This window comes from Talpa occidentalis, unplaced genomic scaffold, assembly GCF_014898055.3.
Source record: "Talpa occidentalis isolate TD23 unplaced genomic scaffold, MPIMG_talOcc4v2.1 talOcc4.8, whole genome shotgun sequence".
NCBI classification, from domain to species: domain Eukaryota; kingdom Metazoa; phylum Chordata; class Mammalia; order Eulipotyphla; family Talpidae; genus Talpa; species Talpa occidentalis.
Genome location: NW_023605194.1, coordinates 89277822 through 89290921, shown reverse-complemented (window position 1 = coordinate 89290921; position 13100 = coordinate 89277822). Strand labels below are relative to the sequence as shown.

Below are 13100 nucleotides of genomic sequence, written 5' to 3'. Positions count from 1 at the left end.
TTTCTCAAATTCTTCAATGAATCTTAAATATTTTCTACTACAAAATAAAAACATAAAAAAAACATACTAATTAAACACTCCTTTTCTGAGAAAGAGTTTTAAGTATAACGTAGTAGTACAGTAAGGTTAGAACATTATTCTTTGTATAATTTGACATCTAAAGCCAAATAAAATAAAGTCACATATCATGTTTTTGCCTTAAGTCACTATTAAATTCTTAAAAAAAAAAACCTTTTATGGTTTCTGACTAAAGCATTTTATTGTGGAATGAAACACAGTATTTCATTAAGTAAAAGACTGATACTCTATACTCAGTTATAAATATGTCTATTTCTAAAACATGCAACATAGCTAACTGTGCTACAAGACAAAGATATCTCTAAGTTTCCACCCAATAAAGAGGGATGAAACTGCTTTAAAGTAATGCCCCCTCTACCCTGAACACAATCTTTTACACGACCTGCTCAGTCACACCAGGGTGTCGTGGGATTTCATAGGTCCTGCACTTAAGCTGCAGCACTCGGTCCTCATTCAATAGCTGCGCCAGCAGGAGCACACCACTCTAGGGGGAAGCAGAGAAAGGGGATCTGAATATACCTGAATGGTTGTGTGCAGGCCAAGCATCGCTCTCCAACAGTGTTCCACAGTGTTCTCTTCTCAGAAAAATATAGCCTCTCTTTTCTAGCTATCTTTTTACCAAAACTTTCTACCACCACCCTCCCCCTGTGCAAGCTCCACCCCCATAGAGTATGCACTACCCATTTCCAGGCAGCAGTAAAGATCTACAAGTGCACACAATAGGCATGTATAAGAAGGCATTTCAGTCAACTAGTGTTTTCTAACTGCTGAACGCACCTCGGTGTAGAAGCGTACGTGACCTGAAGTGAAGCCCACCACGATGCAGGTCCAGTCAGGGCGGCCAGTCGAACTCCTGTTACAAGCAAAAATGATGGTTTTAACAGTTCACAAAGCAAAGCAAAGCAAAGCAACCAAACAACTCTCATTTATCCTCACCTCTTCTGGCTGGCTAGTGGGATACACAGAGCACTGGTTACATATTCCCTAAAACAAAAAGAAAATCACATGCTTATCTAAATCAATTTATTAGTATTTCTATTTCTCTATAATTTGAAGTTCAAGGCACTAAGATGAGGTCTGTGGACCAGGTTTAGTCAATGCATAAGTAAAAACACAGTGAAACTTTGCTCTAAGTAGGACTATAAATTCATGCACATACAATTTCACAGTCACCTGAGATTAATATAAGACAGTATTTTTCATTAGTTTCAAGCATGAAAGTAAAGAAAGCACACACTGATTATATGCAAATTGAGAGCACTTCCAATAATCTCCAGGCAGCCTTTCCTACCATCACCCTTTCCTCTCCACCAGCTAAGAACCTTAGTGGAGGCTGGGGAACTCACAATCACACGATAGGCTCTGCGGGGTGCATTTTCTAGGACTCACTGTATTTCAGTTGGTTTCTTCCATGTTTTGCATAAATTGTCCCAGAAATAACCTATTTAGAAGCATGTTGGATGCTCCCTAAAAGATTTTTTTCTGATTCTTGGATTTGAAAAATTTATTAGGAGCTCAGACACCAAGCTGGTAAACATAACTCTTTCTGACAGTTAACCTGCAAACCTCAGTACTATCATTAGCTTATTCAGGAAACTGTAAACACTCTTGACCTATATGCTGTACTGGTAATCAGTGAAAATAATCTTTTTGTTTGTTGTCTTTAAAGTAACTTATCGATTATGTTTGCCTTGCATTTATGACAGAAATTAAATGTCTTCAAAAATGCTTAGACTTTAAGGAGAAACGTTATTTATTTTGATAAAAGTAAAAGACATTTCATTGAATAGCTACCCAATGCCAGGCACATATTAGGAACTTCCACTTGGTTGCCTTTTATCTGAATTCAAGTCTGAGGAACCTTTATCAGTGAGTTTTCATCATAAAAATGTAACTGAAACAGATTTTCCAGGTTCCAGGCTAGTGGCTCCATTAGGCAAGCACACTAGAGCTCTGGTTCTAAAACTCTGACTGAATCAATAGGAAACCTGAATTTACTAACTGCATTTCTGAAATATGTAAGAGGTTTAAAAATGTGGTACTATCCCCTTCAAGTACAAGCCCAATGCTTCCCCAAGCAGAGAAGACATGACTACCCTTGACTTTTGGGCTGAATAAAATTAATGGAGAACAGGAGAACAGAAAAAATGCAGAAAGGGTATTATGGGATGCTTTCTGAATTCTTTGAATCCTCTCCAAATAGTTTTTTTTTTAAAAAGTAGTCACATGATGAGAAAAATAAAAATTTGCTGACAGATTCATGTCTACCACCTCTAAAGCTGGAATGACTATACATTTACTAAACATTTCAAATGATGAAACTTCTCAACAGATTCACTTATAAATCAGACAATTTCACATATGCATTTAGCATACAGAGAGACAAAAAATTAACTGGTACTTACCCTTCTTCGACATTTAAAGAACCACTCCAACCAACAGCAAATTGCATTTCTTCTTTTCCTTTATCACTATGTTTCCATTTTGCTGAAAAATTTAAGATTATCACCTAAAACAACTTTTTATTATACTGATACAATAATTTATAAACTTTATTCCTTTCCTTTAGAATGATCAATGCAAAATTCAACAGTCCTGTGTTAATGGAATTGGATATTTTTATAGGTAAAAATGTTTTAAAACTTTTACAAGATTTCTCTAAAACTACCTCAACTCCTAAAGTCTGTAGTTCTTCCTTCCTCCAGTTAAATCCATATAAGGTAGTCACAGTTGTGGCTGAATAAAGTTGTTAATTCTTATGTACTGATTTAACCTATTTTATTTATTAAACAACTTTTTACCTACCATATAATAAATTTTTCTATTAACTTACGCTACTGGAGGATATATGTGCTTTATAAGACTTTTACAGTCATTTTACATACGATCTTATTTATTTAGATCAACGAGATTTTTCACATTCTAAAATTGCCCAAACCTTAGTTGAAAATCACCTTACTCATATTATTCCTCAGAAGGGGTCAGTGGCTTTTTTAGCTCTGACTGTCCCTTGCAAGAACTGTGCCATGCCCAGTGCTACCTCTGGAGTGCCAGAGAGAAATAGCTAACACATTTGCAGCCAAGAAAAAAAAATCCAAAATAACAAGAGGAAAACAAATAGAAAAAGGAAGCAACACAAAAAACAGGGAAAGGAATAAAGTACTATACAACATGTAAGATAAACTACAGAATGCCATTTAACTCCACGTAGAAATAACTTTTTTTTTCTATCTAATCTGTTTTCTGTACTAATCTATGCATCAAGATAAACACTGAAAATAATAGTCTACTTACGCACTAGAAATACAGCTTTTTGCTCTCTGGCTATAACCATAAGATCATTGGTTGGAGATAACGATAAAACACAATCTTGAAGCCAGGAAGTTTTTTGTGTTTTGCAAGCATTTCCTTCTTCTTCCTGTGGGGTAAAACTACAATTACTGCACATGCAGAAATACTAATAAGAGTATTTCAACTCAACTTGTCTACCTTTGAGGAACAAAGGAGAAGAAAGGAAAAAAAGAGGGGCCTCTCTGGTGGTGCAAGGGGTTAATAAGCACCACACTATGAAGCAATCAGCAGCCTCTGCAGCACGAGTTCGATCCCCTGCCAGGGAGCTACCCACATGGCGCAGCAGACCTCTCCTGTCTCGCCTGCTGCTTCCCTCAGCAGTGTATTTCAGTCAGTCCGCCTGTTCTGTTCCCCACTCTGTCTCTGGTGAATCCTCTCACCCCCCACATCTCTGGCCTGTACTCCAGCTCTTGTATGCATAAATAAATAAATCTTTAAAATAAATAAATAAAAGGCACTCAGAGATCTGGTTTAAAAAAAAAAGGAAAAAAAGAAATCTTTTAGTTCTTTTTAAAACTCTCAATAATATTCGTTATCAAAACATGTCAAAGTTGACCAATTAACAAAATATCCACTACAAACTTCACTTTTGCATTAATGTATATGTACTATATGTTTACATGTAAACAAATAAACTAGCAAGACATTAAAAGAATGTCACACAGGGGCCACCTTCAGGAATGATTTAATAGTAGTAAATTCCAGAGAGGCAGCTAACATATCTGCAGCAAAGAAAAAAATTATCTGATGATTATGGCTATAGAACTGTTAGTGTATTTGATAAGTCTGACCTTTTTATTTGCCCTAAAGGTGTTTCCTTTTTCAAGTGAAAACTTATTATAAAAGGTAAATGCCCATGGTTAAAAATTCAACATTTCTAAAAAAGCATATTTTGAAAATTCTCTTAATCCTATACTCTGGACACACTGCTATTCACCCTAGAGAAAACCCATATAGTCAACTGTTGTGTTTCCAGAGACACTTTATGCCCATACATTCATAATTCCTTCACACCATAGCCTACTATATACCTACTTTCATTCTCTTAAAAAACACACCTTGACTTCATTCCATAGGAAGTTGTACTTTGTACAATTGCATAGCAGTCCATTGTATCCATGTACCATCATTTAACCAGTCTCCTACTGATGTATATCTGTATTGCTTAATCTTTTGCTGTTGCAAACTATGCTATAATGAATAACACAATAATGTAAAACATTTGTCAGTCTATGTGGAAGTACATCAGTAGGATAAATTCCTAGAAGTGAAATTATAGGTCAAAGGATTATCTATTACTAAATTTGACAAATACTAGAAATTATGATAATTACTAATTCAACCAGAATTATTAAAAGAGCATGCTTCCCCACAGACCTTACATGCTTTAACACTGTATCTTTGTCAATGTGACAGCTGAAAAGTGGTTTTTCAGCATCGGTGCATTTCTCTCAGGAGAACAAACAGTTCCTCATATGCTTGTATCTTTTCTATAGATAGTTTGTTTCTTTCCCTTGCAGACTGCCTGTGGAATTGCTGTCCTTGTTTTAGTTGATTTTCATATACAATTTTTATGAACAAGGAAAACTGGTGGTTTGATCGGAACAGCTATAAATAATTTTTCCCAGTCTATGTGGTGGCTTAATTTTTTCCATGAAGAAGTTTTTAACTACTATATAATTATCCATCTATTTTCTTATGACTTCTAGGTTTTACATTCTGTGGACTCCTACCTTACTTAAGCTTACTTAGTGGCTTTTGGACTAAATCAAGAGGGGTGGAAGAAGAAATGCAGGCTGCTTTCAGTTTTACAAAAAATTTACACAATGATGCTATTTAAAAAAATTTCAATGAGCATGCATTACTAGAATATGAAATTTAAATGATTTTTAAAAACAGAAAATGACCCTAGTCAAAATACAATGACAGTATTTCTAGAAAGATAAATGATTTCTGGCCGAGACAGTATCAAAAAAAATGTTTAAAACATGAAAAAAATATGGGTTATAGGGTACTTTGAAGAAAATATCCAAGTAGGCCTAAGACTCTGGGATAGTCCTGTAATTATTTCTTTCTTAGGAATCCAATAGATTTGGAGTCGTCTTATGCAAGGTAAGGATGTTATACCCTTCTTGCCAAAGTTTAGGAGAAAAGTAATATTGGCAAAATCCCATTTTATTAAGACTGTATTTTAGGAATTTTGCCATCTAGTTTAGTGTTTTTAATTTATACTTTTCTACAGGGAAATTAAGGAGGACATTATCCCCTCAAGATAAAACTTTAGAAGTCAGTTACAATTCATTTTGCCCTGGATCCACAACTTCTACAGTTGGGCCAGCACAGCATGCAAGACAAGACTTCTTCCTCTAGGTGGCTCAGCTGCAGGCTGAGGCACACTGTCTTAAGGTTCCCAAGAGCCACAAATATGACCACTCTGGGGGCTCAGGACTTTCCCAGCAATCAGTCTCACCTGTAGGTAGGAGACTAGAGAGGACAGGTGGTAGACAGGTATTGTATTAGATAAGAAATTAGGGAGATCTCTCTTGGATTTATTGAACTCCGATTCTTATACTAACATTCACATTATCACTGCAGTAAAAAAAAAAAAAAAAAAGATGCTCAAACAAGGGGATAACAGCTCTAATTTTGACAAATTTATAAAAATAATTAAAAAAAAAACTGAACATCCATACATATGGGTTTCTTCCCTTTACCACACTCCAAAATTATGCTTCAAGAGAAAATTCTGAAAATTTTGTAAATGGTACTTCTCAGTAAACATTATTGCTATGTTTCTTTCCTATTTTTAAAATAATGCCACCAACCAGGATCAGACTGCATGTTAAGTTTGCTGAAAAGCAGTGAAAGAAACTCAAAGGTGGGAGATTTATAAACATCGGTCAAACCCTCACTTTACAGTAAAGAAAATGGAGGCTTGAGGACTTGTTCCCTGTCCCTGAAACAGGATCAGAGCCCAAATCAGAACCCAGGCCTTTGATTTTAATTCTGTTTCCATGCCATCACCTGATTATTTGTGTGTAGCTGCAACAGCTCTGTGAAGCCTGTCTTAACTTGGGACTTGACTCTGGGCTCAGAGTAACTGAAGCCTTTTATCAAAAAGGATACCCTACTACTTTGCCTGTCTTCACTTAGGATTAATTCCAGTCTCATAGTAAATGAAGTCTTTTCTCAAAAAGAACTACCTTATTACTTAGAGCTTTGTACCAGACTGAGCTAGAGCTGCAAGAAAACCACTTGACCACGCCGACCAGAGTATTCTTGTGGCATTTCTTTAACCATGCCTTTAAAAGTACCTTTGCCCTCTTTTTTCTGTTTTTCTATCTGAATTCCAGTTCCTATGGCAACTCCATCCTACTCTGACTTTTACCTTTTCTAAAAATTTTTGTTTTACTTAACCCAATATATCCAAAATATTATCATTTCAAGTACTTTACATTTTTTTCATATTAAGTCCTCATAATCCAGTATGTATTTATTTTTATAGCACATCTCAATTCTGATTTGCCATATACCAAAAGATCACTATTCATTTATGGTGAGTCCTCATGTATAATACACTTACTGCAATTAAAAGTCTTACTATTTTCTGCCGCACCTTACTATTTTCTGCCGCACGTGTTTTCTGATTGTTTTTCTCCCACACTAGACTAAAAGCCTTTAAATTACTCCTCAACTCCAGATGGAACACAGCCCACAAACAGCATATACAAGTGAATAATACAGCACTTCCATTTCTCCTTACTAGATTTCACAAAAATACCCGAATACATTATTAATTATTCTTGTACATGAAACTATCTGACAAGGAGCAATCGATTCAGAGCTAGTATACTTAAATAATACACTAAGATTTAACAGTTCAAGATTCTGACTAAAGTCAGAAAGCGCTACTTAGGAACAGAACACACTCTCTCAGGTGGGGCTAGAACTCAGTGTCAAGGTGTGATTAAGCATTGTCTTCCACCATCCCAGTGTCAAAGGTGAATTTTGCCCCACAAGAAACAACCAAGATGACTGTACAAGAAACAGGTGTCACTTGGCTGGAAATAAACTCTGGGAAACTATCTACAGAGACTAGTTACATTCCTAAACCTGCTTATTAGCCTTCTCGTAAATCCATGTTTGGTAATACAAAACCAGAACAAGCAGTTTCCTGTGGATTAGCCTTCCTATTTCACATATTGAGAAAAACAACCATAGTTGGGGAGGGGGGATGGAGAGAGAATGTGTAATGTTTTACTTAGTATTGCCTAAACTGCAAGGATTTTTCTTTGAACTGACACCAGAAAAGATGTTTTCTTGATCCACAAAAATATGGAAGCCACCAATGTGTATTAATAAAATAAATTCTAAACAACCAGAGTTATAATATACATTTAAAAATTTTTCTTTCTTTTGACTTTAAGCCCACAAATGTGTCCACTATTCTTCTTTCACAGTGTGGCACATGGTAAAATTGCAGCCAATTAAATTGCTTTCATCTATGGCAGGCCACCTTGGAGCTGGCAAATGACCACTCTGGTGAATGTGTTTGGCACATCTGCTGTTGCAGTGACTAGGTAGCCATAGAGTACCTACCCAATAAAGTTTTGACTTTAGTGCAGCATGTCCATCACTTGCAACTTACACTGTCATTGTCAGTGTCATTGCATTAACTTTCAAGGTCAATTTTACACAGTAGAGCAGTACCTGTAAGATACAGTTTAATTATGGGGCTGTCCTCATATTACTGTAATTCTAAATCATAGAAATAAAAGTCATCTATACTTAGACAGCACTATCAAGCTATCACCAGCCACTGCAACATGAATTTGACCCCCAGCCAGGTAGCTAACCTATAGAGGGTAGCAAACCTCTTCTGTCTCACCCACTGCTCCCCGGGGAGTGTATTTCAGTAGATCTGCCTGTTCTGCTCCCCTTCAGGTGAATCCTCTCACCCCCTGCACCTCTGGCCTACATCCCAGTTCTTGTATAAATCAATCTTTTTTTAAAAAAAAAAAGTTCATTTCACAAATAATTACAAACAAAATGAAATGTCTCTTGACAGGGGCCTGGTTAAATAAATCATAGTTCATTTATACAATGAAGTATCTACTATTCTTTGAAAAGATTAGTTTATATATGCAAATATGGAAAGACCTCCAAATTACACTAAATGGAAGTAGGAAGGCATAGAACAGTATGTAAAAATGAACTCTAGGTGGACTTTCATGTAAAGAAAGGAATTAACGTATTACACTGAATTCGCTCCAGCAGCTTCAATCCCATTAAAAATAACTAGTAAAAGAATTTTTAAAGACAAAAAAAAGTGCAAAAAAAAAAAAAAAAAAAGAATGAAAGGAAAGGAAAAAGCCGTAACATTTTGAGAACAAGAAAGCAGATGGACAGGTGGTGACTGATTTTACAGTCCCTAGAAAGCCTAAACTGATGGAAAGGAAATCGGAGAAGTAACCCCAGTTGTGTTGCAAAACTGCAAACGGGCTTAGGAGCTGGTGCCAGGTTTCTCTGGAAGTAAAGGCGAAGATGGGAATGATCAGGAGGCTGGCCAAAGTGTGTTTAAACAGTGATTATGTCTCCAGCCCCCCTCTCACTCTAGCTCCCCTTCACTCCACCTGTCAGATCACTGTCCCTCCTGCCCTCGCAGAACCGTAGAGGCCCATGAACAAACCAACACTAACAGAAGCTATCCTTCAAGAATGCCTGTTGAGTGTATATCTGAACTAAGGTGAACAACTATGAATAAAAGGAAGGAAAAGTGGAGCCTGACAACATAGACAGATTAAAAACAGGTCTCTCTCTTAAACACTTAGACATAAATAATATCTCCTGGACAACTTGCTGGTCTGTGACCAAAGATCCAGAAAACAATTTAAATGTACCGTTGTTTGCTGGCAAACAATCTGTTAATCACACCTCACACCTAAAGCACTTCACCAGAATCTACTATAACAAAATTAATAGCATCACAGAAGAAAAGTTTTGAAGCCTCAAAATGGGCCAAGAAATTTTAGAGAACGAAAGGGGTGAAAGCTAGAAAGACTCGGAGAGTTACATATAAAAGTCATGAGCTCGAACAAGATTTCTAAACTTAAGCACATTTGACACTTTGGGCAGAATAATTCTTTTTGGGAGGCTGTCCCATGCATTGTGAGATGCATAGAGTATGTTTGTCATCTGCCCATGAGACAAACACCCTCTTCACCCTCCAGGTGTGATAATCAAAACTATGGCTAGACATTGCCAAATATGCCCTGAGGGAGCACATTCACCACCAGCTGAGTCACTAGGTTAATGCTGAGGGGATGGCTACTGCAAAAGGAGTATTTCTAACAGGCAAAGGCACAAAGTTCCAATGAGAAGCTCTCACAGTCACTGCTGCTCACTGGAGGAAAACCCTGGGGATTATCTTCAGTATAACAGGAGCGCTCTCCTGCCTCTGGCTGGTCTGGTCCTGTCTCTTGTGTGGCAGAGGCACCAGACTCTAATGAGGGATAAAATAAGGTAAAATACTTTCCAATATTATCCCAATTTATTCATGCTCTAAGGACCTCTAACCAGGCCACATTATGTCTTATTTCTCAGCATATAAACAAACATTTCTCTGAGGTCTGCCATCTCACCAGCATGCTTTCGTTTCCTGTTAATCTGCTAAATTATAATTGCCTCTACAAACTGTATTATACCACTTTCTGAAACACAGATGGACCATATTTCTTTTTTTTTAATTTAAATTTTATTTTTATATTCCCCATACAATTACAACCCCCTTATTTTGACCCCAAGCCCTCCTTTCCCCGCTCCCCAACCCCTATAGAGTGTCTCTTGTTCATAGTTATTTGTTGATTTTGATATTTTCTTTCTTATATTCTTTTTCCTGGTTCCTTATTTAAGTTTTCTAGATTCCTGCTATGAGTGAGACCATCCGGTATTTTTCTTTTTCTTTCTGGCTTATGTCACTGAGCATGATCCCTTCCAGCGCCATCCATGTTGCTGCAAATTGCATGTGTTTATCTTTTTTGATTGCTGAGTAATATTCCATGGTGTATATGTACCACATCTTCTTGATCCAGTCATCTATTTTGGGGCATTTGGGTTGTTTCCAAAGCTTAACTATTGTAAATTGTGCTGCTATAAACATAGGCGTGCAGGTACTCTTTGGAATTGATGTTTCTGTGTCCTTTGGGGGTAAATACCTAGGAGTGGAATTGCTGGATCATATGGAAGCACTATGTTCAGTAGGTCAAGAATCTCCACACAGCTCTCCACAGTGGTTGGACCAGTTTGCACTCCCACCAACAGTGCAGGAGAGTTCCTTTTTCTCCACAACCTCGCCAACATATGTTGTTGCTAGTTTTTTTAATATATGCCATTCTCACTGGTGTGAGATGGTATCTCATGGTAGTTTTGATTTGCATTTCCCTGATTACAAGTGATGTTGAACATTTTTTCATATGCCTGTTGGCCATTTGCACTTCCTCTTCAGAGAAGTTTCTTTTTAGCTCTTCTGCCCATTTTTTGACTGGATTATTTTCTTTGTTTTTGTTGAGTTTCATCAGCTCTTTGCAGATTTTTGTGATCAGTCCTTTATCATTAGTGTTGTGTGCAAAAATGTTCTCCCAGTTAGTGGGGTTTCTCTTTGTTTTTGTTATTGTCTCTTTTGCTGTGCAGAAGCTCTTTAATTTGATGTAGTCCCAGCTGTCGATCTTTGCCTTCACTATCACTGCTTTGGGTGATGTGTCTGTAAAGATGTCTTTGATGTGCATATCATGCAGTGTTTCGCCTATATTTCCTTCTATGTATTTTATGGTTTCAGGTCTTATGTCTAGTTCTTTAATCCATTTTGAGTTGGTTTTTGTGCATGGTGTTAGGTAGTAGTCAAGATTCATTCTTTTGCATGTAGCGACCCAGTTTTCCCAGCATCATTTATTGAACAAACTTTCTTTGCTCCAATGCATATTCTTTGCTCCTTTGTCAAAGATTAGTTGACCATAAATCTGTGGGTTTATTTCTGGATTTTCTATTCGATTTCATTGGTCTGTGTGTCTGTTCTTGTTCAGATGGACCATATTTCAAAGTCTCTTTTTGAATGGGAGTTTCTCATATGCTGTCTATCTTAACTGAGAACCTTAATCCAGAAGCTTCTGTGCCTCCTGTTCCAGTAACCAATGCTAGGTCAATCCTTGAGATTCAATACTTCCTACCTTTTGGCCTTAGCTAATTAAATCTGCCCACTAAAATTAAGCTCAGCCTTGTCATACTTCTTCTCAAACGGCCTCGGATTCTCATTATAACATAAGGTTAAGCAAAATATCCCTCTCTAATCACTTTTTTCCCAGTGTAAAAAAATAAAACAAAGTTATTCACTATTTACTACTTGTTACAGGACCCTTACTCAGTAGATGTTTTCATGCAACAATCTTCCTTCCTCATTTCCCAAGCCAGGCACTGTCTGTCGTGAGGTCAATTTAAAATTAAGTCATCACAGAAGAGAGGCTTCATTTCACCTTTCTTCCATCTTGAAAGACAGGTCTGTTTGCCTTTTCAATCCTTTATTGTATTTGCTTATGGAACAGGAATTCCTTCACTTTTTCCCCTGTATACATAAGTTATAGCTGACATGGATCCATTGTTTTAGGCACTGTTAGGTAGTGAACTATGTCTCTCTAAATTCGTATGTTGAAGTCCTCACCCCCAATGTGACTGTATTTGAAGATGGTGCCCATGAAGGAGGCTGTAAAGATTAAATGAGGTCACAGAGTAGGGTTCTAATCAGACAGACTAGTATTCTTACAAGGAGAGGAAGGGACACCAGGACTCATTCTTTCTCCTGTGCACAAAGGAAAGGTCACATGAGAACAGTGAGAAATCAGCCATCTGCAAGTCAGGAAGAGAGGGGCTCACCAGAAAGCAACCCTGATGGCACGTTGATCTGGACTTCCTGTTTCTAGAACAATGAGAAAGTAAACATCTGTTGTTTAAGGTACCAAGTCTTGGTATTACTATGGCAGCCAGAGCTAATAGAGGCATGAAATATCTACAGGAGAAAAATATCTGTCCTCTTCTACAGAAAAAAACTATACTTAAAGTTCCTAAGCCGAACAGGGTCAGAGATGTATACTTTCTTAGATGTGGCTAATACTGATAACAGATATTAGACTATACTTTCTTCACTAAGCCCTTATAGCTGACACCTCAAAATCAGAAAAAGCTCAAAGGGCTTTCTCCATTTTTAAAAAGGCTTGTCCAGGCCTCCACAGTGGCTGAGGGGATAAGTCTCAGCGCTATCACTGCTACAGCCTGAGTTCGCTCCCTGGACAGGGAGCTAAACCACATATGGTGAAGCAGACCTCTCCTGTCTTGCCCCCTGCACCCTTCAGCAGCGTATTTCAGTAAATCCACCTGTTGGGCTCCCCACTGTTCCTGGAGAATCCTCTTACCCCTGCACCAATGGCCCACACCCCAGTTCTTCTACACAAAAATAAATACAATTTGAAAAAATAAAAAGTCTGTGAAAACTTACACATGCTAGCTAGGCTACCACGGTCTACATGACACAGAATCAAGTCATCAAAATGAAATACTGTAAAATAAATTGGTCATAACCTTTTTAAGTCTAGGCATACTATAACCTATTCCACACCTAGCAGTCA

The 13100-nt window shown here is 37.3% G+C and overlaps 1 protein-coding gene across 1 annotated transcript in view; it reads right to left on the bottom strand.

Moving 5' to 3' along the window:
- RAB3GAP2 (RAB3 GTPase activating non-catalytic protein subunit 2) overlaps positions 1-13100 on the bottom strand; it is a 78574-nt gene that overhangs the window by 45215 nt on the left and 20259 nt on the right. The window contains exons 3-7 of the mRNA XM_037496720.2: positions 3373-3496; positions 2484-2565; positions 1015-1062; positions 856-931; positions 461-562 (exon numbers count right to left, since the gene is read on the bottom strand). Of these exons, the coding sequence (XP_037352617.1) occupies positions 461-562; positions 856-931; positions 1015-1062; positions 2484-2565; positions 3373-3496 (432 nt within the window). The remainder of the gene's footprint in view (positions 1-460; positions 563-855; positions 932-1014; positions 1063-2483; positions 2566-3372; positions 3497-13100) is intronic.